The sequence below is a fragment of the Aulonocara stuartgranti genome, assembly GCF_965226115.1.
Source record: "Aulonocara stuartgranti genome assembly, chromosome: 6".
NCBI classification, from domain to species: domain Eukaryota; kingdom Metazoa; phylum Chordata; class Actinopteri; order Cichliformes; family Cichlidae; genus Aulonocara; species Aulonocara stuartgranti.
The window spans coordinates 36,194,423-36,218,551 of record NC_138944.1 but is presented as its reverse complement, the minus strand read 5'-3'; the positions used below and the strand labels follow the sequence as shown (position 1 = coordinate 36,218,551).

Below are 24,129 nucleotides of genomic sequence, written 5' to 3'. Positions count from 1 at the left end.
AGATGAAGTCCACCCCCAAAGACTCAAAAAAAAGAGGTTTTGGAATGGCTTCATCAAAGTACGACCTTGCCATTCATGCTTGAAAGCGGAAGAAGACGGCTGTAGTGATATATTTTTTCTTGATAGATAGATAGATAGATAGATAGATAGATAGATAGATATTTGTATTTGCTTTATCTTTGACTGTGTGTTTTATTTTTTATTTTTGTGGACAGCTGATTGTCCCACATTCTTTTTTATGTTCACGTGTATTAGAACATGTCAGCTCACCAGGTAGGTGATAAATTTGATGAATCCTCTGAACGACTCATCTGCAGGACTGACTGTGAGCTTCACGGACAGTCTTTCTCCTAAAGACACTGTGGTAGTTCCTGTGGAGACATGCAGGTAGTTCTTTTCATGGTCATGGGTGCTGTAGGAATAAACAGTGAACTGCTGCTTTGCCTGCTGCTCTGGTCTCAAGCCATCCTGTGCTGTTTCAGCCTGCAAAAGAGGAACAAACAAGTAGAAAAGAAAAAAGTATTAAACTAAGACCAATACCTGTAGCTAGAAATGTAACTAACTTATTAGCCTTCATGACTTTAAAAAAAAAATAGATCACACACACAGGTAGAATCAGTGAGGTAGAACAGTCATACTAACAATGATGGTTTGTGGTTGATCATTCTTGGGCATGTTGATGGCAGCTCTGGTGGTTCCGGAGGGCACGAATAATGGGGTGTCCAGCAAGTTCAGCTTAACCAGGACGTTACGAGCCATGGAACCATCATGGTGGCTCACCTGAATCTGGAAAAGATTGCTCTATCTTTTTAGATGCTCACTACAATATTTATTTGAACTTCAATAATTAATTCAAATAGAATGAAAATGCAGAGAATGACCCTTACTGTGAAGTCAAAAGGCAGGCCTGGCTTGAAGTACTTTGGTATGTTTTGGAACAATAAGACGTAGGGAGATTCCACAATTTTAATGCCAGACTTCTCGGCCTCAACCAGATCACTTCCTGTAATGATCATCAAACAATCCAAAATATATATATATATATAAATAACCACTGACGTAATTAATGTTGTGAACAGAGAATCTAGCCTGCATCAGACTAGTGACATGTCCAGGGTGTACCCCACCTCTCACTCTATGATAGCTGGTTCTAGCCCCCCTACGCCCCTGATAAGAATTAGTAAAAGAGAAAGGATAGATGCATGGTGGAACACAGAATCAAAAGGTTCTTGGAGAAAAGAGTTCTGTGCAGTGTGGAGGTGCACTAAAGGTGAACCATTTCATGTCCATTTTCAGTTATTGTTGCTTGAGCTGTTAGTTAGTACTGCAGCAGATAAACAGGATTTTGCTTTTCAGCATTTTAACTGTTTCCCCCCAGCAGCAGCAACATGACCTACATTTCCAAATAATATGATACTAAAGAGAGTCAAAGGTTTTGATTACTTTGGTTTATCCAGAATGCTAAAGGGCATGTTGATACAATTCAGAGCGTAAGTTGCGTCAGTTTGGAGTTTCACAGCAGACATTATTGATCCTGGCGAGCAGTGGTTAATTACAACACACCGGAGAGTTTGATCTTACTAGGCTATCAGAAAAGGAGCAAGGCAAAGTTGACAAGCTGATCATCAACTAATGTGAGTAGATAAAGCAGTTACAAAGCCAACTTAACACCATGTCCAAAATTCTGAGTTAGTTGCATTAGAAAGCACACGAAATTAATCTGCTCATTTACAGCACATTTTATCGTTGTGTTAGATTTGCAGGATTTTAAATGTGCTTATTTTATTTTATTTTTTTTATTTATTGTTTTATTTATTTGTGGTTCAAAATGTTGACTTTCTTTAGTTTGTCTGAAATTCTGGCTCACACTTCATGTTTACCTGTCTTGGTGAGCACAGAGGCCTTGACATACACAGAGTTCCCGATCAAAGATCGAATGTTGGGGTAAGCACTTTTGATCTCCTCCATGCTCAGTGTAACAGTTCCACCATCAAGCTGCATGAAGAGAAACAGTCATGACAACACATTTAGCAGCTATAAAGGCCATTTAGCCTACCCAGTATGTAAAATTATTAATATAAACTCTTGGCTCAAGCACCTCTTTACAGCCACTATGCTTTATGAAGACATTTGGCAAGGATGCTTCATCAGCAAGCTATTGTCTGTACACAGAGTACGCAAACTTCATACATCAAAGAAATATTTGAAATTTAGTTGAAGCAAAGACTTTGGTGGTTTCTTTGTTTGTTTGGGGGGGGTTATAAGAACTTTTTTAAGTTCTTATAAATTACTATTTTTGTTCTCCAGCTGCACTCACACCGTATGTTTGAGTCCCATGGCTCTCATCAACTTCCTTTTTAAAACTACTTGCAACTATTTTGCATATAGATAAAAATGACTTAAGCATTGCGGTTTATGGAATAAGCCGGTATGGTCTGAGTCACCCAGCCCTAGTGACCAGTATGTGACCCCACTGAGTTGTCTGCAAATACTTCCCATTTGCTTTCTGAGTCGTAGTAAAACTTGTAAAAGTGCAACACAAACCAAAGACAGAGAATGCTATCTTGAGAGCAGAAGTTGTGTCTTCCAGTTAGCATTACTCTGTTCAGAGTTTCACTACTGCTAGGTGAGTAGGTTTTTGCAGGTGAGCTATTGTCTTTCACATGACCTGCAAGCAACCAAAGCAGTCACACAGAGATTTTTCAAATAGCAGGCCCAGGGGTCACTGGCTGGTCTCCAGGCCCATGTTACTGGGGCTTTAACAACTGATTTCACAGTGAATGCCACCAACCACTCACACCTGATTAAAGCATAGATATGTTATCCTTGCAACAGGTGGTTGCCAGATATGATGCTGCAGGCCTGTGTGACTAAGGCCTAAGTGTTATTAACAGAAGTAGCTGCTAACAGTGTCTCTTTTTGTCACCTTTTTTTTTTTTTACTGTCCCAGTATGGTTGTTTAACACCAGAGCTAAACAAAAATAATAGATAAGTAAAAGGAAGCAAATAAGCACATTAATTTTGACATAGATCTGAAATACAGAGGCCAAAATCTACAGCCATAGTAATGTAAACGTTTAGAGTAAACTTACATCTGACACCTGCTTCACTGAAGGTAATCTTATCATTTCTTTATTGAGCTTGACTCCAAACACAACATAAGCTGTCCCCTGGACTGGCTCTCCATACAGGTACCTGAAACACAGTCCTCAAAACAGTTATCCACCAGTCAATGGTGTGTTTATAATACCTATCTAACAGTTCCCAAGCCAAATGAAGCCAACACAGAAAATGCAGTTGCTCTAATGACCTCTTGGACAGACAGTAAAAAACATGGACGTAACGTCTGGGTCAGAAAAACTAAGGCATTGCAGATGAGCCTTAAATATGTATTTTGAAGCCCCAACGTGCTGCTTCAGAGAAAATACAAAGTCCAGAAAATGATGACCATGAATGTTCTTATGGCTAAGAATGTCATTACATTTGTATTTTTAAATTCTAGAGTCTGTTTACAGGGTAGGACATCATTTCTAAGGAAGAGTTTAGAAGAGTTTATACTCAACTCAGCCCAAGATTAAATAAAATAACCTAAAATTCATTGTGATGGAAATAACATTTCATCATTATCATCATCATTTATTTATATAGCACTTTAAAACACACCTGGTAGACCAAAATGCTGTACAATACAAATATAAATATAATAATAGAAAGCAGAAACCAGACATAGCAATAAAATTAATAAAAATGTCAGTTATCCACAGAGTTAAAAGCCAGGGAATAAAAATAGGTTTTTAATAAGGACTTAAAAACTGGAACTGATGAAGCCTGTCTAATATGGAGAGGAAGGTTATTCCAAAGCATCGGCGCTGCGACAGACAACGCTTGGTCTCCTCTAAGTTTCAGCCGTGACTTTGGGACCGAAAGCAACAACTGCTCAGCTGTCCGAAGGGAACGAGTGGGGACACGGGGCTTCAACAAGTCAGACAAATAAACAGGTTTCAATAGCATTGAAAGGCTAGGATTTAGTTAGAGACTAAATATGACCAAAGGATGTCACAAGTAAGAGAGTTTGTTGGTGTGTTTAAGTGTAATAAACAAACCTGGCTGAGATTTCTACTACCAGTTCACTGTCATCCAAGCTAAGGAAGGTCTTCTTGGGTGTTAAGGTAACATTGAAGGCAGGAAGCACTAAAAAAGAAACATTACAATGAATGTGACATTCAGAAAACACAGGGAAAGATATTATTCATTTGATTAGCATAATAACTCCACCTACCATATTTCTTCACCTGAAACTGAGAGGTGAAAGTGTTCTCCTCCCAGTGGTCAAACCTTGCTTTAATAATCCATGTTCCTTCACTATAAGACATAAATGTTGCTCAACACCCAACGCACTGTTCATCCCAACAATGTAAAGGTCAAATAAAATGTCTTTGCTTTTGTTCTTCTCTTTCCTAACTGAGATTCTAACATTCTGCCATGTTGTTCGTCTTGCTGACTCGCTGCACATATTAAGCAGCAAACAGGTACTCTGTGTGCCACCCAGTCAGCATTTGTAAGATACTCTAAAATCTAAACTGGTGCAGGTGGTGGCCTAAAGTAACCATGTGCATGAGATAAAATCATACTGGAATGATGACTTCCTAAAAATTTGATAAGACGACTTAGAAGCCAAGAATCTATCAAACATCTGTGTTAAACTTTCACACAGCTTGTAATATAACGAAATAGTTACCAAATGAGTCGATACTTACTTGACGTATTCAGAGAGTGGAAATGTTTCTGAAAAGATCCCATCAACAGCCCTGGTCCTGGAGACCTGTTTAACCACCACACCATCTGGATTCTATAACACAGAAACTACGTCAGCATTTGAGCTGATACATTCAGTACATGACAGGGTTATCACCAAAATACTGCCAGAATCCAGTTTCTACAAAAGCTACCAAGTTATGTAGCTACAGGACAATCCCTCTTGTACTGTCACATGGATGGTTTTAACATCTTTTGGCACAACCATTTTATATTTCAGCATTCACAAAAAAAATTTTTATATTTGCAATCAATGGTTTGTTCACCTCAGTATCTATTTCGATGGAGTTGTTGAAGGCCCTAAAGGTTGGAGAAGACACAAAGGCTCGAAGTCGAACTGGAGACGAAAGGAAAAGAAAGTGGACATTTCTTTTAAATCAGTCAAACAAAATTATTATTTATGATCTTTGCTACTGGAAACGTTTTAGCAACCACTATCACTATCATCTCAAAATAGTCCTTAACAAATACGCTATTTAAGATTCAACCTGAAAACTATCTCGTCTAGTCATGTTATAGTTGTTTTAATTGTTCGCATCTTTATTTTGAAGTTTTCTTTGAAGTTTTAATGAATATCCTCTGTTCTCACCGGTATCTCCTGGGTTGTAGATGGGTTTGTCTGTCTGGATAAAGATGTACCCAGAGTGAAAGGTTACCATCAATAGCCTCTTCTCAACGTGGAAACCTCCAAAGGTCACTTTCAAATTCACCAATTTCTTCTTCTTTTCTTCGCGATTCAGTAAATCAGAGGAAAGCTGCGATGAGATGTGATTGTGATATAGAAGACAGTTACTCTCAAAAGCTGCTCTCAGTCAGTGAATTTTATCAGTATTTTATTTCTAATTTCTTTCATTCACTTTGACTTTAGCATTTATTTCAATTTGAAACAGTTTGGATTACATTCTGTCAACCAGAATGTCAAAGATGATTTTGCTCAGGATCCATTACAGTTGACAGGTTACTACAATGTGTGAAGTACAGAAAGACAGTTATGTTGGCACTGGTTGCCTGTACGGCACAAGGTAGTGAGAACCTAAATTAACTGAGAAGTCAAGGAAGTTCACAAACATTCATATCCAAGACAAGCTGTACAAATTAATCTCGTTCCACAACAAACTGACTCTCAGGGGGACAAATTCTTGGGAATTTTAGGAGGGGCAACGTCTTACCATCGCATTAGCTCACTGGTGCTTTGACTGGATGAGCTAACAATAAATAAATATGAGCGAAGGCGGCTGCATGCAACAATGAGAATGACTTCTTTTTATTTTAAGAAAAAACAATCAACATCTAAGATTTTGCACTTCTCCTTTTGTAACTGTTTGAGGCTATTTAGTGAACATCATATCACAAATAGTTCACACATTTTTCAGATGTAGGTTAGTAGCTTCCGATAAATGACACTTGTGCACGTATCCTCTGTTTGAGTTGAATGGGTAACCTTAAATATGAGCTTGCTGAGTCACCTGTATAGGCTTGAGGGTGCTGAATCCATTTGCCTGATTTAGTGTGACTGAGTCCTGTAATAACGTGACAGCCTCGTTGAAGTTCTGGATCACGATGGAGACAGCAATGGGGTCAGACACACTATCAGCCTGTAAGTAGATGTTCTCATCGCTGTCTGTCCTCAGCACATCTGGAGCCAGCAGAACGAACCTGGAGGAGAGCAACAAAACATGGATTTCAGTAATACTACTGTCACCAGTGGTTCAGTCTTTATTGTGGCTACTGCAGCACCACTGTTATACAATTTCAGCACTCCTATGTTACTCTGGTGAACAATTCTAGCAAAAAACCAATTTCATTTTGAACCGACAAGCCAAAGCATGAAATATGAATATCTAACAGAGTAATAAAATTAAAAAAAAACAAAACAAATAAAGATAGAACACACTTTGGTAAACATAATATACAATTTGGTTTGACTGATGTATTAAGAGAAGGCATTTGGTGAGCATCTGTACCTTGGTGAAGGATTAATTGTTTTCTGTGGTTTTTCTTTCCTACAAATGAAGAGGAAACGTATTAATTTCAGTCATCACATAGTGCTGCTAACTGAGACTCGGATAAAACATATTTTGCACATATAACAATGTACGGCTCATGACACTGCATTTTTCTATTCATCTTCAGTGTGGGAACATTTACTTATGTAATACCAAGTACCATATTTGTTGCATGAGATTTTGTGAGATTTTGAGACGTCTGCATCAGCAGCGGGATTTTTTTCTTAAATAAAAAACCTAATTAAAAATGAATTGTACAAAATTCATTTTAAGAAATAAGATAAGATAAGATAAGATAAGATAAGATAAGATAAGATAAGATAAGATAAGATAAACCTTTATTAGTCCCACAGGTGGGAAATTGTTTGGTCACGGCAGAAAGTACAAGTTTAAGATCAGTAAAAGTTAAGAAAAGCACAATAGAATAGGATAAGAAAAAATAGAATAACACACTATACAACAAGAATAAAATACTTTATACAATAGAATAAAGTGCTCTACAAAATAGAATAAAATTCTTTGTCATAGTAGGAAAAACTGTACTTGGTAATATTGCAAATCAGTTACAATTGTGTATGGGATGTGTGTGTGTGTGTGTGTCAGCACATGTGCTCATCTGCAGAAACCATGTTATAAATAAACTGCACAAAACATATGCCACATGCAGCAAATATGATACAAATTTAAACTGATATACAGTATTTCATTTCTTCTTCTTCTTTAAATGTCACCAGGTTCAATAAACTCTTTTCAAACAATGCAAATTTTTGGCAATTATTTCAGACTGGCTTAACAGGGTTACAATTAAAACGGAGAGGGGATAATGACATGCAAGTTGCAATAACAAATGTAAAAAACAAATGAATAAGAAACAGCATGCCTTAATGATATTTTTAAAAGGGACATAAGAAATTCTCAATCATTATAGCAGAAAAGGCCACACAAAACCATGATGAGAATATGTTTGATAAGGAAATGAGAGCAAATATCCAAAGATTGAGGGTAATAAATATGAATTGATATTTTAAAATACATGTTAAAGAAAAACAGTGAATCAACACATCTTAATTTCTTAACTTATTCCTTTTTTTAGTTTATGCATATTTTGCTTTCTGTTAGGCCGAATCCATCAAAGGTTACTTACTCATGAAGATGCCAGTATCGGTCAATTGGTACAAATCTGGGGATGAGATTCAAAAACAATAACTGAAGCTACCAGAGGCTTAACCTTGTCTGTACTATATGATTCTTGCTCACAGACCTCCTGTGTAAGCATGTTTGTGCACACACATACATACCTGTCCCTCCATGGATGCCTGTAAAGATCACAGCACGATTATTATACAAAACCTCAAAGATGTAATGTCCAACACACAGCAGGTACTGAGTAAGTAAAGCCTCTTACCTCCTAGAATGGTCAAATTGTCCATTTGAGTTGCAGAAAAGTACAAGGAATAAAATGTTGTGTAGCTTCAGTCGAACCATAACGATTGTCTTGGAGTTTCTGTGGACTATGGCTACCAGTCAGTCACCTAATTTGAGAGACCCAAAAACTACTGTAGTCAATAGAAAGGGGAGGGATGTAGCTGCTGATCAATAAAACAAACTATAGACTTGTTTGGCAAAGAATGATGGGGAGGTCTTAACCAGGGCAAAGGGTCATTTTGTTTTTAGTTCACTTATTTTACTTACTAACATGACGAATGAAGCTCAGCTGGAAGTTGCAGTAGCACAAACCGTGCATTTCATTGTCAACTGAATGTGCACGCAGCAGTCATGTGGTAATGAAGAAAATGTGTAAAGTTGTTGTATTATTTGTGACTGACACAGCACTGGCTTGGCTTTCTTGTTATCTGTGTCTGTTTTTTTCAAGCAACTGGTGGGTGGACCTGACCCAGTTTCAGATGTTGGCCCCATTGGGATCACCCATTTAAGCTGCATGCAGATGTCACATATCAACTCCTATCAGGTTTAAACTCAATGAAGAACCCAAATCACAGGCTCATCTGGTGGGCTTTCTTTCAGTCTGACAATTTGGACATTCAGCATATCAAAGATAATGTCATGGCAGATGCTTTGTCCCGTGTCCCTCAGGCATTTGTCACAGCTGTATCATTAATATGCTTTGTACTAGTTCCTCTTCAGTATTCCTTCCTCTGCTAGGATCCAAGACAGCTGAGTCTGGAGATGGAAGCGGTTTGAGCATATATCAACATGCTTGGCAGTGAGATTGATTATGAATAAAAAATCTGTAAAATGCATATGTTACATGTGTTAGGTTTATTTATAATGTCAATACAGGGAGTGCAGAATTATTAGGCAAATGAGTATTTTGTCCACATCATCCTCTCCATGCATGTTGTCTTACTCCAAGCTGTATAGGCTCGAAAGCCTACTACCAATTAAGCATATTAGGTGATGTGAATCTCTGTAATGAGAAGGGGTGTGGTCTAATGACATCAACACCCTATATCAGGTGTGCATAATTATTAGGCAACATCCTTTCCTTTGGCAAAATGGGTCAAAAGAAGGACTTGACAGGCTCAGAAAAGTCAAAAATAGTGAGATATCTTGCAGAGGGATGCAGCAGTCTCAAAATTGCAAAGCTTCTGAAGCATGATCATCGAACAATCAAGCGTTTCATTCAAAATAGTCAACAGGGTCGCAAGAAGCGTGTGGAAAAAACCAAGGAGCAAAATAACTGCCCATGAACTGAGAAAAGTCAAGCGTGCAGCTGCCAAGATGCCACTTGCCACCAGTTTGGCCATATTTCAGAGCTGCAACATCACTGGAGTGCCCAAAAGCACAAGGTGTGCAATACTCAGAGACATGGCCAAGGTAAGAAAGGCTGAAAGACGACCACCACTGAACAAGACACACAAGCTGAAACGTCAAGACTGGGCCAAGAAATATCTCAAGACTGGTTTTTCTAAGGTTTTATGGACTGATGAAATGAGAGTGAGTCTTGATGGGCCAGATGGATGGGCCCGTGGCTGGATTGGTAAAGGGCAGAGAGCTCCAGTCCGACTCAGACGCCAGCAAGGTGGAGGTGGAGTACTGGTTTGGGCTGGTATCATCAAAGATGAGCTTGTGGGGCCTTTTCGGGTTGAGGATGGAGTCAAGCTCAACTCCCAGTCCTACTGCCAGTTTCTGGAAGACACCTTCTTCAAGCAGTGGTACAGGAAGAAGTCTGCATCCTTCAAGAAAAACATGATTTTCATGCAGGACAATGCTCCATCACACGCGTCCAAGTACTCCACAGCGTGGCTGGCAAGAAAGGGTATAAAAGAAGAAAAACTAATGACATGGCCTCCTTGTTCACCTGATCTGAACCCCATTGAGAACCTGTGGTCCATCATCAAATGTGAGATTTACAAGGAGGGAAAACAGTACACCTCTCTGAACAGTGTCTGGGAGGCTGTGGTTGCTGCTGCACGCAATGTTGATGGTGAACAGATCAAAACACTGACAGAATCCATGGATGGCAGGCTTTTGAGTGTCCTTGCAAAGAAAGGTGGCTATATTGGTGGCTGATTTGTTTTTGTTTTGTTTTTGAATGTCAGAAATGTATATTTGTGAATGTGGAGATGTTATATTGGTTTCACTGGTAAAAATAAATAATTGAAATGGGTATATATTTGTTTTTTGTTAAGTTGCCTAATAATTATGCACAGTAATAGTCACCTGCACACACAGATATCCCCCTAAAATAGCTGAAACTAAAAACTACTTCCAAAAACATTCAGCTTTGATATTAATGAGTTTTTTGGGTTCATTGAGAACATGGTTGTTGTTCAATAATAGAATTATTCCTCAAAAATACAACTTGCCTAATAATTCTGCACTCCCTGTAGTTGTCCAGGTTTGTAGGAACTGTTTTATGGAAATGAGCAGGTCAGGCTAAGACGCTCTATAAAGAAGCCCTGCCAGGGCCTCCTTTCTTTTCCTAATGGGTGCTGCTTGGTTAACAAAGCATTTTGGTTTTTGGTGTTGGCACATGCTCACTCATACACCAACGCTTTCAGACATGGCATGTATATGCTGACAATTACTCAAGCTTTTTTTTTAAGTTTCTTTATTTCATGAAAGTATTTAACAACCTCCCAAGTCTACATATGGTCTCACACCTCATTGACATATACTTTGAATCTGCTGCTAAGGGGTTTTTTTACACTGCTGTAATTGCAGCTACTAGAGCAGCAAACTGATCTGGGTGTTTATCACCAAAGATAAATCAATAAAATTAATTGCTTTTCAATCTGGCAATAAACTACAGGGATTTCACCACAGCGCCTACATTAACCTTTAATGTTGAAATGTATCCACTTTAAAGCTTCAGAGCGCCAATGTGCAGCTGTCACTTTAAAAATAAACTCCAATACTGAGAATTAGCGATAAAATAATGATCTACAAATAATTACTTTCCACTTTGCAGGTTAAATCCTAAGAGCAATGATTTTCTGCAGTATTCATTTCCTATGTTATTGCAACAGTGTTCTGTTTCTTATATTCTTTATTCATTTGTAATCCCTGTTTCATCATCATCTGATAACATCAACGATTGGAGTAGGCAGCGCTCATAGAGATCATTTTGTGCCCCTTTTTGTGTGAGTGCACACAAAGTCTGAATCAGAAAACCTGGCTGGTAACCACACTTGTGACTGTGATTATCTTCAGCTGGGATTTGTAAAGCCAGCCGAAGTCAAAGGACCGGCTGTGTTGAAGCTCCTTTGCAGTAAACCCCTCAGGCCTGTGATAAAAATGAACTTTGCATCTGGTACAAGTTATTCTACTGTGGATGGATAATTTCAACACTTTGAGCCAACATACTGAACTAAAATTTAAACAAAAATGCAGCAATACTAGATGAAGCAGTTGACATTTAATTTTACAAGCTTTTTGGCTGTTTTATTACTGGGACACATGTTTGGGAATCTGAGGGATGTAGATTAGATAACCAAATACCATATGCTGGGTCAAGTTCTAAACATTTTTTCCAACACATTCACACATGACACTGTAATCTGCAGGCCACACAGATCTTAAAGATGAATGCAGCACTATTACTTCAGCAGATAAAAGAAGCATATGTTAGACGTCTGCAGCTGTGACAAATATCTACAGTTTGTTTTTATCTCCATTTTTCTTGTGACTCTTCACTGAAAACACAAAGTGTCCCATTTATCATTCAGTCTCACTGTCCAGACTCTGAATCCGAGTCACTGTAGTCTGCCACCAGAGATGTGACTCCTCCTGAGCATTTACTCCGGTCCTCCACCTTTCCATTTGTCAGTTTTTTGTCTGCTTCCTCTGTAGGTCTGATATGTACTTCCTTGAAACCATCACCATTTGTCTCATTCTGAACCATTTGTTCCGATACTATACATGGGGTTTCCACTGTGGGTGTGGCCAATGAAATGTCCCCATCGCTTGTGCTGACATCATGGTGTGACTTTCTGCGGGTGATGGTGGCACACTGTTCAGTCTTGTTTCCAGACTGTGATGTCCGTTTGCGGATTAAAGGACTGTGTGAGGAACCCAGGGCTTTGGCCACAGCTATTTCTTTCCCTTGGAGTCCAAGCTTATGGAGCAGGCTGCCTGCAGCACCACCTGGTGGTGTTGACGCAGAGTTAAACCATGAACGAGAGGCGATCTCCTTCCTTTTGCTCTGCTGTTTGTCCTCATATGCTAATCGGAAATGAGGAGAAAATGATGCAGAAATTGTAAAGGATTTCAGACATTTTCAAAGTGAGACGGTAAATAATTCACTATACGCTCTTTAAATTTATATACTTGTGACAAAATATGTTGCTTACAGTCAGGTGCCTGGTAGGTAAGTAGTGCTGCCAGTTTCTTATCCTCCTCCTTCTCTGGTAACAGTGGGATGGATAAGTTGGTTCTCATCCTCACCGCATTATCCTTCTCCTCCTGATCAGCCAGAACTTTCTTCTCTTCCTATACAGCCAAGCAACACGACAAGGAAGACATTGTATGAAACTTTTAATTTTGTCATTAAAATCCAGAGCTTGAAGGAAAATTTGAAAACAAAATCCAGTCACACAGGCCTAGAGACTAGGTAGTAGCTGCCTGGCAACCACCAAATACAGGAATGTGTATTCCCTGACCAGCTGAGAGTACTATAGGTTGACTCCTGTTGGTCTGTGCAACACCGTACACTTCAAACAAGTGTAAGCTGTTGCACTGAAAACCTGTCTGTGATTACTTCAGTCAGTAGCAGATTGCCACAGTCAGCCATGGTTTATAGGAAAGGCGCAGACTTATGTATAAGCATTCGCCAACTAGCAGTAGTAAAACACCCCAAAGTGTCATGCAAACTGGAAATGAAGCTTGTTTACCTTTACAGTAAAAGTTGTGTCCTTTGAAACATGCTGGCTTCAGCAGTGGGGCACAAATTTTGTTTTAACAATGAAAACTGTCAATTTTAAAGTTCTGTGGGACAGTGGGCAATCCTACAAACTATGAGCACTAAAGTTTGTACAGCACCCGCTTTCTGGACAACTTTACAGTGACAGCCAGAAACCCACAGCAACCAGCCAGAGAACGAACATTTTGGTCCTGATGTCCAGAGGCTGCCTGGTGGGGTCGCTGACAGACGTCTAGGCCCGTGATAACACAAAGGTATGTAAAAGGATGAGTAAAAGACTATTACAGAGAGTGTTGAGGAAAATGCAGTTACATGCATATTTTATTTTCACTAGCAGTAGTTTAGGTCTTTAATGTGAATATCAGTTCACAGACACGTGACTAAAATAAATGAAGAAAATGCTTGATTTTTTTGAAAACACACAAAAGAAAATATGAAAAGTGCCGCTGTAGGGGGCAACAAGATTTAGCTTTTCATTTGAAACATGCTATATTCTATGCATTATAAATTAACACAGCAGACATTAAAGTTTTACTGGCATGTGTTGTATTTTTCTTTTGAAATGTGTAATGACTGAGTGAAAATATAATAATAATTTACAATGGTGTACTTTATTTTATAATGTCTTAATGTTTTCTGCAAGCAAAGGGTGTCATTCCAGCCACCGACCTTAATTTTAGGCCTGAGTGAAACATTTAGAAAATGTTACTTCTGAATGTCTAAGCAAATGAGAAAAGTAGTATTACTGCAATGGCCAAAAGGATGTCAATATCTTACTCTGAATTTCCTACGGAGGGTGCTGTTGAGCTGGAAGTCATCCTTCTTCCCGGCCTGATAGTCCTGGATCTCTGACAGAGACGGCAGAGCCTTTTTTAGCTTCTCCTTGTCTTTCCCACCGTGGTCCAGTTTGTACATGGCATCCGTCTCCAGCTTCTCCTTCTCTGCCCGCTCTGTCCAAAGAGGAACAAGGAAAGTTACATTGTATCGAGTAGCAACAAACAAGCACTTTTTTTGTAAAAATGACATCAGATTACATCAAGTATTCAAACAACCATTTGTGGAGATGTCTTTTGATGTGATATGTGCTGTCTATATGATTCTGTCCAACACAGAAAAATGATTATTTTGTGCATAATATTTACACACAGTGCAGGTAAGAGCACTGACCAAACCATTTATTTGTTTGTAAAAGCCACAACTGTGTTACCTGTAGTGAGAATCTGTTCATTCTCAGCCATGTCCCAGCGCTCCTCCTTCCTGCGAGCCCCGCTTACTATGACATAGTCACAAGTGGCTGGGTCTGTCTGCATCTCAATGTAGTTCACACAGAGATGGCACTTCATCCGAAATCTGGTTAAGGAAACAAGATTTTAATTCGAGGACAGCTTCAAGATGAATTTTACTGTGATACTGTAAAGTGCAGCATACAAACACACACGTTTATAGTTCTGATTTAAAGTTTGCACAACAGCAAAAGCTTTTTCTTTTAACAGCTGACCTGATCCCCCGTTTACCTGTAAATTGGCGTGGTGTAATAGTTCCCCACTTTCTTCTTCTCCGCGTTGTACCGAACCCCTGTGCAAACAACACATCAGTGTTGTGGAAATGAAAAGCAGGACTGATTGTACCTCAAAAAAAAATGATACAATCTTATCATTCATTCATTCCAAACTTACCCATGCCAATGTGATTTTTGCAGCCATCACACCAGATGTTGTAAGGCATCTCAAACCTTGATGGAACCAAAATAGATCATTAAAACATGTAATTTGGGTGAGTTTTAAAGAAAAACCCTTATATACAAAAGCTCCAGGTTCTGTTCAATGTTTCTGCCATTAAAAGGAAACGCTTTATTTTAATAGATTCACCATTTGGCTATTTTCTGTAATTTAACACAAAAATGATAATAAGTTATTATAAAACAATAAAATTAAATCCATACAATTCTAGACAGAAAAAAGCTAAAGCTGGAGAAAAAGCCAAACAAAAATGAATACTAATCAAAAACACACAAAACTCTAATAACTATATAATACACATATACACGTACATGTATCATTTTTCTTATTTTTAATCATATGGTGATGGTGGTGGTAGAATATCATTCATGAAGCCACAGCTATACTGTGGCGTCTGTCATTTGAATGTACAAATATTTTTGTGGACGGTAACTCATACAAGACTGAAAATGTAATAATTTCCCATCTCCGGCCTCAGTTCATTACTACTCTACAAGTGTGCACTAACCTGATAATGAGGATGCCCTGGGACAGTTTCCGGGCTCTCTCACGCAGGGCGTGGGTCTTATGGTAGCCGTTGAGGGATCCATGCTAAAGATAACGAATGATAAAAATGTAAGCCGTGCAAAAAAGTAAAATTAAAACAACTGACACCCATAAAGTTTGTGTGATCTAACATACCTTGGCCGGATCAAAATCTGGAGGATAATACTTGTTTGTTCCCTTTCTTTCACCCTGTCAAGAAAACAATGCAGAAGACTTTATTAATAAAGAATACAAACTATTATTCTTTAGCTAGTATTTCCAATTGTGTGCATCCCTGGAAACAGCTGAATTAAAGCTTACCATTGTGACAACTGGAACGCTGCCCCAGGAGTGAACTCACTCCTTTTCACCTGACAAAAAAAGAAGGTCAGTCATTGACACCACACTGTAACAGTAAGGTTAATGTACCTTTCATTGTAGCAATTTAAGCGCCCTCCTTAATTATTTTTAAGAATATTTGAAAAGTATCCTGTAAGTTAGGAAACATACTGATTTCGCAAGGAACACATAGCTTTGCATATGTTATCGTAGTTTCACTCCCCGAGTATCTTCTAAACCACAGACAGCATAAAACACCGCACCTCGCTACCTAATATTTCAAAAGCTGGTGAAACTGATTTCATCTGAAAGCACGTTGAAACAAATAGCCCAGTAATCTTTTAACAAACAGCTAAAGACAAAATGAAGCTCTGATTCGGATGTATAACAAAAGAAACCAACTGTCTTCGAAGCGCAAAACGTCGAAATTAGTTTGTTAAAGAGCACGTGAACACTGAAAGCATTTCTGTTACACTAGTGTCGTGTACATTAAACACTATATCAAAGGGTATTTTGACAAATTGCTGGAGAGGATGAGCTATCGCAAGCTGGCCGAAGGCTACGTAGCCTTAGCAAAGCTAGCTTGCTACTTAATGTTAGCGCCTGCTACTAGCGTGAATGAGAAGAACGTGAACACAAAAACATCCATAAATAAAAAATCACTGCAGTGACATTTGAAAGATCCAACAGCTGTGATTACTCGTGGACGAAAATCTAAGGTATACTCACAAACAACCTTGGAACTGCCGTTTGTACTGCTGCTGCACAACAACAACATCAGAGGGTTGATGGGTAATGAAGACGTAATTTCCTGGCATCGGAAGTGGCGTCACGTCGAAAAGCCCTCTGGGAAGCGCCGGTATCGGGAGAAAAAACGTGTTTTTGAGCGAGCTAAAAACAATTCGCCTGTCAATGCCGCAGAAATGGAAGCGAAAGTGGACTCATACAAACGTTATATCTGTTCGTTTAGCGGCTGCTCGGCTGCCTACAACAAACAGTGGAAACTGGACGCTCACTTGTGTAAGCACACGGGGGTGAAGCCTTACTCGTGCGAGCGCGACGGCTGCAGTAAGGCGTTCTGTAGTAAGTACCACCTAGCGAGGCACGAGCTCAGTCACAGCGGAGAGAAGCCTTTCCGGTGCACCGTGGACGGCTGCGCGGAGGCCTTCACCACCAACGCAAACCGGGCCCGACACATCGGCCGCATCCACTGCCTGGAGCCGAGGAAATACGTCTGCAGGTTTGAGGGCTGCGGCCTCGAGTTCAAGAAGAACAAACAGCTCAAATCTCACATGTGTGAGCAGCACACTCAGCTGCCCCCTTATCAGTGCACTTATGAAGGCTGCCAGATGCGATTCAGCTTCCCCAGCAAACTGAAGCGTCACGAGAAGGTCCACAGAGGGTACCCCTGCAAAGAGGAGAGCTGTGTCTTCACGGGGAAGACCTGGACCGAGTACCTGAAGCACAGGAAGGAGCAGCATAGAGTCACCCTGAAGTGTGAGCAGTGTAGCCGAGTGTTCAGGGACACCTGGTTTCTGCAGCAGCATCAGCACATCCACTCTGAAATGAGAGTGGTCCTCAAATGTCCCAGGGATACCTGTGACAGGTCGTTCACCACTGCCTTCAACCTGCAGAGCCACATCAGCTCCTTCCACGAGGAGCACCGACCCTTCGTCTGCACCCATGCCGGCTGTGGGAAGACGTTCGCCATGAACCAGAGCCTCCAGCGTCACAGCGTCGTCCACGACCCACAGAGGAAGAAGCTGAAGAAGCCAAGAGCCAAAAGATCTCTTGCTTCGAGGTTAAGCGGTTACTGTGAAACAAAGAGAGTGGTCTACAAAATGCAACCCGAACATGCAGCGCATAGACAGTCTTCACAAGAGAAAGCTGACCAGCCTGGCCCTTTTGAGCTGGTGTCTCTCCTACAGGACGCATCCTTGCTGTGCAGCCCTGCTGTGGACAGGCAGGGACTTACAAACACCCTGGCTACACCATTATCAGTGTAGCGTCAAATGAAGAGGAGCACCCCAGTTTTGTGTGGACAGCAGGCACTTTTAACAGAGCATTTATAATATATATTATTTGTGACATGGTTGTTGGGAGTCTTGGTGTTGAACACTGGTCATTGGTTGATTCATTATAATTTACAGTCTTTCGGAAAGGGAATTCAGAATGAAGAAGTGGAACGTGATCCTGGTTGTCTGTCCTCTGGGTTATGTCCGCTGCAGTGTTTCATTGTAGAAAAACATTACACTGTTTTGTTTTTCCCCAGAGCCATTCAGTTATTTATGTTTGGTGTTTGTATTTAAGAAAATATTTTTTTTTACTGTATAAAACTTGAAAAAATGTGATGGGTGTTTTGTTACTACATAATGACAGTATTTCAATAAAACCTGTGGAATGTATTTGTTTTTCTTGAGTGCTCTTATATGTTCATTTAAATAAGTGGGTCATAATATAACCTGTCCAGGAGTTCAGTACAACTAAAATGCAGAGCTCGGTGTTGACATTTATCTGTTGGTAATTCAAGTCTTAAGACTAATAATAAAACAGTCTTCAAATCCTTTGAACTCAGGGTTCGTACGGGTGCTTGAAATCCTTGAAAATGCTTGAATTTCAATGTTGTCTTTTCAAGGTTTGAAAAGTGCTTGAATTTCAGATGTGGTGGAAAAATGTGCCGTGTTGACCAATCAAAAATGATATGGCAACATGTGGCATCTGGTTGTTTGGGAAGAGGGGGAAGTTTTAGGAGTGACCGGCGAGAGAGAGAGAGAGAGCAAGAGTTTTGAAACCTGAGAGATTTGTGACGTTTACCGTGTTTGGAGTCTCTTTTAGTGTGTTGTCTTGTGTGGTTAGTGTGTAGTGTAGTCGTCGTTTTGTTTTGTGTGTCAGTTCTACTAGTGAACGTCACAGTTGCTGCCTTAAAGCCACCAAAGGCAGATTGCAGTGTAAACGCTGAGTGACACACCTGCTGTCAGACCTGCAGGTTTATCCCTGTGCTGTTCTCATCTGTGTTATAGTGGACACAGACTATTTTTTGGAGTTGCATAAATAATTTGTGTGCCTTCTTCTTTGATGTAGAACACCTGATTGTTCTGTAAATAGTTTTAAATGGTTATATAAAAAACGTCTGAGCCTTGGCTGCATTTTTAGGTAAATAGTACCATATAACTTTGTTGTTTGCAAAACTTGTGCACATTTTTAAAAAATGTACAGTTTCTATTTGCATTTCAAGTTATGAAAATGATTCGTTAAACATGCTTGTGGTTTTTACAGTCAAAAATATCACTTTCTACTCATGTTTTATGCACAATATTTACATATTTACAGTATGTCAAAATGAGTAAATAACAGATTGGCAAGATAAACAGTTTTTAAAGGTGAAACATAGAGGCCAAAAGTAGTCAGAAACGGCCAATTATTCCCTGGACCCCAGAGGGTTAGACGCTAAAAGCAAAGTTGTCACCAAGTACTTTTTATATTTGTGTGTATTGCAGCTTTTTTGAGTATTAACTTGGTGCCTTTGGGTGAAATAATGGTAATATGAGGGACCGATCCATATGGTCACAAAGAATAGCCACTTGTTTCTGTGCTACCAAAGTTTCATTCAAACTGTTTATCGTCAGCACCGACACATTAAACTACTTAAACATTATAAATGTCTTCAAGCTCACACTGAGGCCTGTGGGGCACTATCAGCCGCTCAGACAGTTCACACATTTATGTGTGTTTGTATATGAATATTTCATACTTTAAGGCTGCCTGTTTATTTAAGGGAGATGAACAAAATACATTAGAATTCTACATAATAATATGACAGATGATAAATTCAATAGATTTTAAGTAGATGCTTGTGCATTCTTAAAGTCTTATATGTTGAATTGAACTATGTGATGTGTTCAAAGCCTCCCAGTCAGTGCTGTTCTCCATGCCTGTCTGACTGTACATGATGTTATTAGCACAAACACTTTAAAGGTGATCATTTAGGACTTCAGCAATAATACAGACAGCAATGTAGTTAGCAATAAAACAGTTTTATTGGGAATTAACTTAAAAAACAAACAAACATCTGTCTCCTATTTTCTGTCACACAGGAAAGAATTTCTCATCAATATCTGATGAGAAGACTTATTTATTTCTCTTTGGGGGGGTTTTCAACAGGAGAAGAATATCTAACAAGTTGATTTGTTCACATCTTAATTTTTAAGTGAAATGTGCATTTTGAGTTTATACACTATGTATATAAGGCGCCCGTCCTTTTGCAGTATTTTTGTGTGGTGTGTTTTTCTGTCTTAACAAAAGGGGATCAAAGGTATTTAAGTTCACCTGGGATGATTTGTTTTAATTTTCACATGGTCTTACAGAAGTGATGCGAATTGAAACATGCACTTTTTTGAAGGGGGGGGGGGGGGGGTGCTGGAAAAAAGCTTGAAAAGGGACCTTGAAAGTGCTTAAATATGTACTTGAATTTCACCCTGTGAACTGCAGCATAATCTAAAACACTAAATTTTTCACAGTGATGATAACAGTGGTATTTATTTGGAAATAATGTCTTGCTGTTTAGCATTTTTGTTCACATCCCAGTCTTTAAAGAGTTTAGGAATGAAAACGAAACTTTCACCCTGACACTACATGGCTAAACATAACAATAAAAACATCTGGACACGCCTGTCTATAAAATACAATAAATGAATTATATTCCGTTTTGCTTTAGAAGTGTTTCTAAGTTTCAGCTGTGTGCAGGTATCCCAGAAGTCTTAAAAATATATTAATTACATCTAATAATAAAAAGCCTTGAGTACTAATTTGTTTAAAAGGCTTTGCATCGTGATGCAACTTTGGTGCTCTACAGTTCCAGCTTTTTTTTCTATGTGAAAACCGATTACATTCTCTAACTTCAAAGTCTAAAAACCAGCTTAAAGATGGTAAAGTGCCACAGAAAAGGCCTTGAGGATGATGAAGATCTTGCTCACCGACCTGAATGTCAGTCTGCAGAAACAGAAGAAGCGAGATTAACAATAAATTGAGAAAATCTCTGAAGTCGGTCTCTGTATTTTTAAGGTGTTTTAGAGTCAGACTCAGACAACAGCATAATAATATGGACAACTTTGGTATGTTGGTATTCAAAGGGGTCTTCAGTTGAACTTTTGGCTACTAATAGACACCCTGAAAATGTTGAAAAACAGCAGTATCCTACACCCTGTGTTCAGTATGAACTTTATCTCACCCCATTCATCACGTTTGGGAAAACTGGATGAGTGTTTGGACAGGAGCAGATATCTGCAGCCAGGTTCCAAAATCTAAGAGCAGATTAATGCCAATGATAATGGAACTGCCTGCCTGTCTTATCACGTACAGGTGAAATGTCACTGTGTCATCATGGTCTAGGAGTTTTCAGCTGATGCCAACAACCTTGCACAGCCTCAATCACAGGAGAGGTGTGTGTGTGTGTGTGTGTGTGTGTGTGTGTGTGTGTGTGTGTGTGTGTGTGTGTGTGTGTGAAATCACCTGCTGCTCAGATTAGCTGGAATGAAGCCCTGTGCATTCTTGTGCCTTGATGACAAACGATAGAGCGTCTCCGCTTGGACCAACAGATTTACGGCATGAATAGGAGAAGCTCCGTGCAAGTTTGACATTCCAAGGCTAAATCCTCTCTGAATATTTCCAGTTACAGGAAGGCTGCTCCCTTCATTCCTGACCCGCTCAGCTCAGACGAGCCCTATATGGACTGACTGTCTGACCAGCTCCTCCAGGAATGCACCAGAGACTGCAGCCAATTAGTATTCATAGAATTCTTGGGGGTAACTGTGACCGAGGACCTGTCCTGGGGCAACCATATCACCTCAGTTGTACGGAAGGCCCAACAGCGCCTCTACTACCTGAGGAGACTGCGGAGCGCACACATTCCCAGATCTCTGATGTTGAACTTCTACAACTGTGCCATCAGCAGCGTTCTGACGTATGGATTTCTAGTGTGGTTCCCCAGCTGCACCAAGGCCGATCAGCAAGCACTCCAGCGGGTGGTGAAAGAAGCTGGCAGAATTATTGGAACAAGTCTGCCAGAGATTAGTAATATCTTCCCCACTCGCTGTCTGAGGAGGGTGCACAGTATCCTGCGGGACCAACATCACCCTGCGCGCCACCTTTTCCATCTGCTGCCCTCAGGGAGAAGGTACAGGTCTATACAGGCCAGAACATCCAGACTGGCCAACAGCCTGTATCCACAGGCTGTGAGGCTCCTGAACTCTCTGCCCCCCTCTCACGGACAATAGCCATATCAAACTTCTTAATAGCAATGAACTGGTCTGCATTGGTGCATCATATCTTTATTCTCTTCCCCCTCCTGCCCCCCCCCCCCCCCCTTTCTTAAATAGATAACTATCATATCTGATATCATATCTCACAGTACAATAATATTGAATGGGTTGCATTGTTGTATTTTGTCATGTTTCTCAGGTCTTTGTCTGAATTTCTACGAACATTATTGCTAAGGATTGTCTTATTGCATTGGAGTCACACTGGGTTAAATATGTACACTTGGGTTTTAAGGGGTATTTATTATTTTCTTCTTTTTTTTGGGTTGTATGGAAGCCCCAAACGCAATTTCATTGTCCTTGACAATGACAATAAATAAATAAATACTAAAAATATGAGTGTAACATGTCCTGTTATCAGTTCCTATTTTAAGAGCTTCCTACATGACTATTAGAGTGATAAAAGCCAAATTCATCATGTAGAACTAATTCTTCTTGGATGACACAACTGCAAAACCCTGTGATAGCTCTGCAGTCATCAACACACAGATGCAATATAATACACACGCTCTTACTTTGAAATGGAATCACACTCTTTTTCTTTGATGAACATTAGTTTCTCTGTTTTGGGGGCAGGGGTTGTTGTGTTTGTAGGTTTTGAAACCTACACTGCACACTGTGTATTAAAAAACTTTCCCCATTACATGTATGATGGTGAACTTCATCAAATCAGTTTTTGCAAGGCCACAGTTATCCCAGTTTCTGTCTGAACATGATTATAGGCTGATGGCACTGGTTTAAAGGTAACTGCTATACAAACTTGTATTTGTAACTCAACACTTCACTGATACTTGAAAATGTAGTTAGATTGTGGATAATTATATATTAGAAGCACACTATGTGAGTATATTCAGTCAGTTGATACAAAAAGCACAAAAAAAGTATAATTTGTATAATTTAAGAAGTGTTACAATTTAAAAAAACCTTGGTGACTAAACTCGCTTTGGTACTAACAATTGGTTTAGGCTAAAAAACTAATAACCACATAAAAGCATCTCTGAGTCCATCCTTTAACCTGCTACAGCATGGAGTGTATTGTAGGGCAATGAGGTGTCTTTCTTCGTGTTGGACTGTACAACATTTTCCCACATACTGAGACAATTTCTCACAATTTGACTTGTTCTAGTTTTTCTAAAAGCCCACTTGCATATAAAATTAACAGGTAACAGCAATTTCAAGTGTCATTAGGAGAAAATGTAGAATATATGACAGGAAGAAGACTTTAGGTCCACTGCACTTGCTTAGTGAAGGAGGTAGGAGTATCACAATCAAATGTTTAATGCCTCTCCTTACCCAGGTAGGATAATTTTCCTCATTGTTGAATGGACAGACACTAAGGAACCAGTACACTCTAAAGGAAATATATCTTTGATTGTATGCATGTGCTTCACAAGATACAAAAAACAAGGTGCTCAGCATGTAGGAATGCAGAGGCAAAGTGTTATGGAGGGCAGTGATTTTCACTTTAAGGATTTACAATGCTTTGCAAATGTAAAAGTAGGCCAGGAACCAGACAGTTTATTAAAAACCTAGAAGTCAAAGAAGCTGTAATGTGGCCTCTGCAAAATTAGGCCAGTCTAAAGAAAATAGAAAAATACAGGCAAGCATTGTTTTTGGATTTGAAGAGGCCACCAGTACATGACCAGTGGCCATGGCTTATTGGAAAGATGTAGATTGTAGATTTCCTGTGTTTAGGATTGTTGTCATGCTGCATGCAGGACAATGACAACTTGACCAAGTTTTACCTGTCATACAGATGGCCTTACATTTGATTCTACAATACTCTGGCATACAGAGGAGTTCATGGTTGACTCGATGAGTGCAAGGTTCCCAGGTCCTGTGTCTGCAAAATAAACCCAACTGACCATGCCACTGTGCTGACAGTTTGTATGAGGTGTTTGTGCTGATCTGTTGTGTTTGGTTTTCACCAAACGTGGGAATGTGCATTATCTCCAGACATCTTCATTTTGGCCTCGTCTGTCCAAAGGACATTGTTCAAGAAGTCT

The 24,129-nt window shown here is 39.6% G+C and overlaps 3 protein-coding genes across 4 annotated transcripts in view; 1 reads left to right on the top strand and 2 right to left on the bottom strand.

The window, feature by feature from the left end:
- LOC309708510 (venom factor-like) overlaps positions 1–8,306 on the bottom strand; it is a gene marked incomplete at its 5' end in the record, with an annotated part of 37,223 nt that extends 28,917 nt beyond the window's left edge. The window contains 15 exons of the mRNA XM_082536619.1: positions 271–483; positions 643–786; positions 888–1,003; positions 1,881–1,995; positions 3,093–3,195; positions 4,104–4,191; positions 4,280–4,362; positions 4,758–4,849; positions 5,082–5,152; positions 5,405–5,570; positions 6,282–6,471; positions 6,780–6,818; positions 7,966–8,001; positions 8,120–8,137; positions 8,227–8,306. Of these exons, the coding sequence (XP_082392745.1) occupies positions 271–483; positions 643–786; positions 888–1,003; positions 1,881–1,995; positions 3,093–3,195; positions 4,104–4,191; positions 4,280–4,362; positions 4,758–4,849; positions 5,082–5,152; positions 5,405–5,570; positions 6,282–6,471; positions 6,780–6,818; positions 7,966–8,001; positions 8,120–8,137; positions 8,227–8,306 (1,554 nt within the window). The remainder of the gene's footprint in view (positions 1–270; positions 484–642; positions 787–887; positions 1,004–1,880; positions 1,996–3,092; positions 3,196–4,103; positions 4,192–4,279; positions 4,363–4,757; positions 4,850–5,081; positions 5,153–5,404; positions 5,571–6,281; positions 6,472–6,779; positions 6,819–7,965; positions 8,002–8,119; positions 8,138–8,226) is intronic.
- A 3,010-nt stretch (positions 8,307–11,316) lies between these two features.
- yju2b (YJU2 splicing factor homolog B) lies at positions 11,317–16,643 on the bottom strand. Of its 2 annotated transcripts, none has more exons than XM_082537405.1 (10): positions 16,539–16,643; positions 15,792–15,841; positions 15,627–15,680; positions 15,454–15,536; positions 14,883–14,938; positions 14,721–14,781; positions 14,414–14,556; positions 13,984–14,156; positions 12,638–12,776; positions 11,317–12,509 (listed from the first exon to the last, which is right to left on the bottom strand). In XM_082537405.1, the coding sequence occupies exons 2-10, from the start codon at positions 15,792–15,794 to the stop codon at positions 12,016–12,018; spliced, it is 1,206 nt and encodes a 401-aa protein (XP_082393531.1). In that variant the 5' UTR covers positions 15,795–15,841; positions 16,539–16,643; the 3' UTR covers positions 11,317–12,015. The 2 variants fall into 2 exon arrangements, with proteins under 2 accessions (XP_082393531.1, XP_082393532.1); XM_082537406.1 differs by having other exon boundaries at positions 16,546–16,601.
- LOC309708987 (transcription factor IIIA-like) lies at positions 16,598–18,232 on the top strand (the record flags this gene model as incomplete). The annotated part of the gene is made up of 1 exon (XM_082537404.1): positions 16,598–18,232. One exon carries the CDS (start codon positions 16,598–16,600, stop codon positions 17,813–17,815), a length of 1,218 nt encoding a protein of 405 aa, XP_082393530.1. The 3' UTR covers positions 17,816–18,232.
- Between the last annotated feature and the right edge of the window lie 5,897 nt (positions 18,233–24,129).

Coding starts and splice junctions, on each gene's coding strand:
- yju2b (XM_082537405.1), bottom strand. Junction 15,537..15,626: donor CAGATTTTGATCCGGCCAAG/GTATGTTAGATC, acceptor CGTTATCTTTAG/CATGGATCCCTCAACGGCTA. Junction 14,782..14,882: donor CAAAAATCACATTGGCATGG/GTAAGTTTGGAA, acceptor TTGTTTGCACAG/GGGTTCGGTACAACGCGGAG.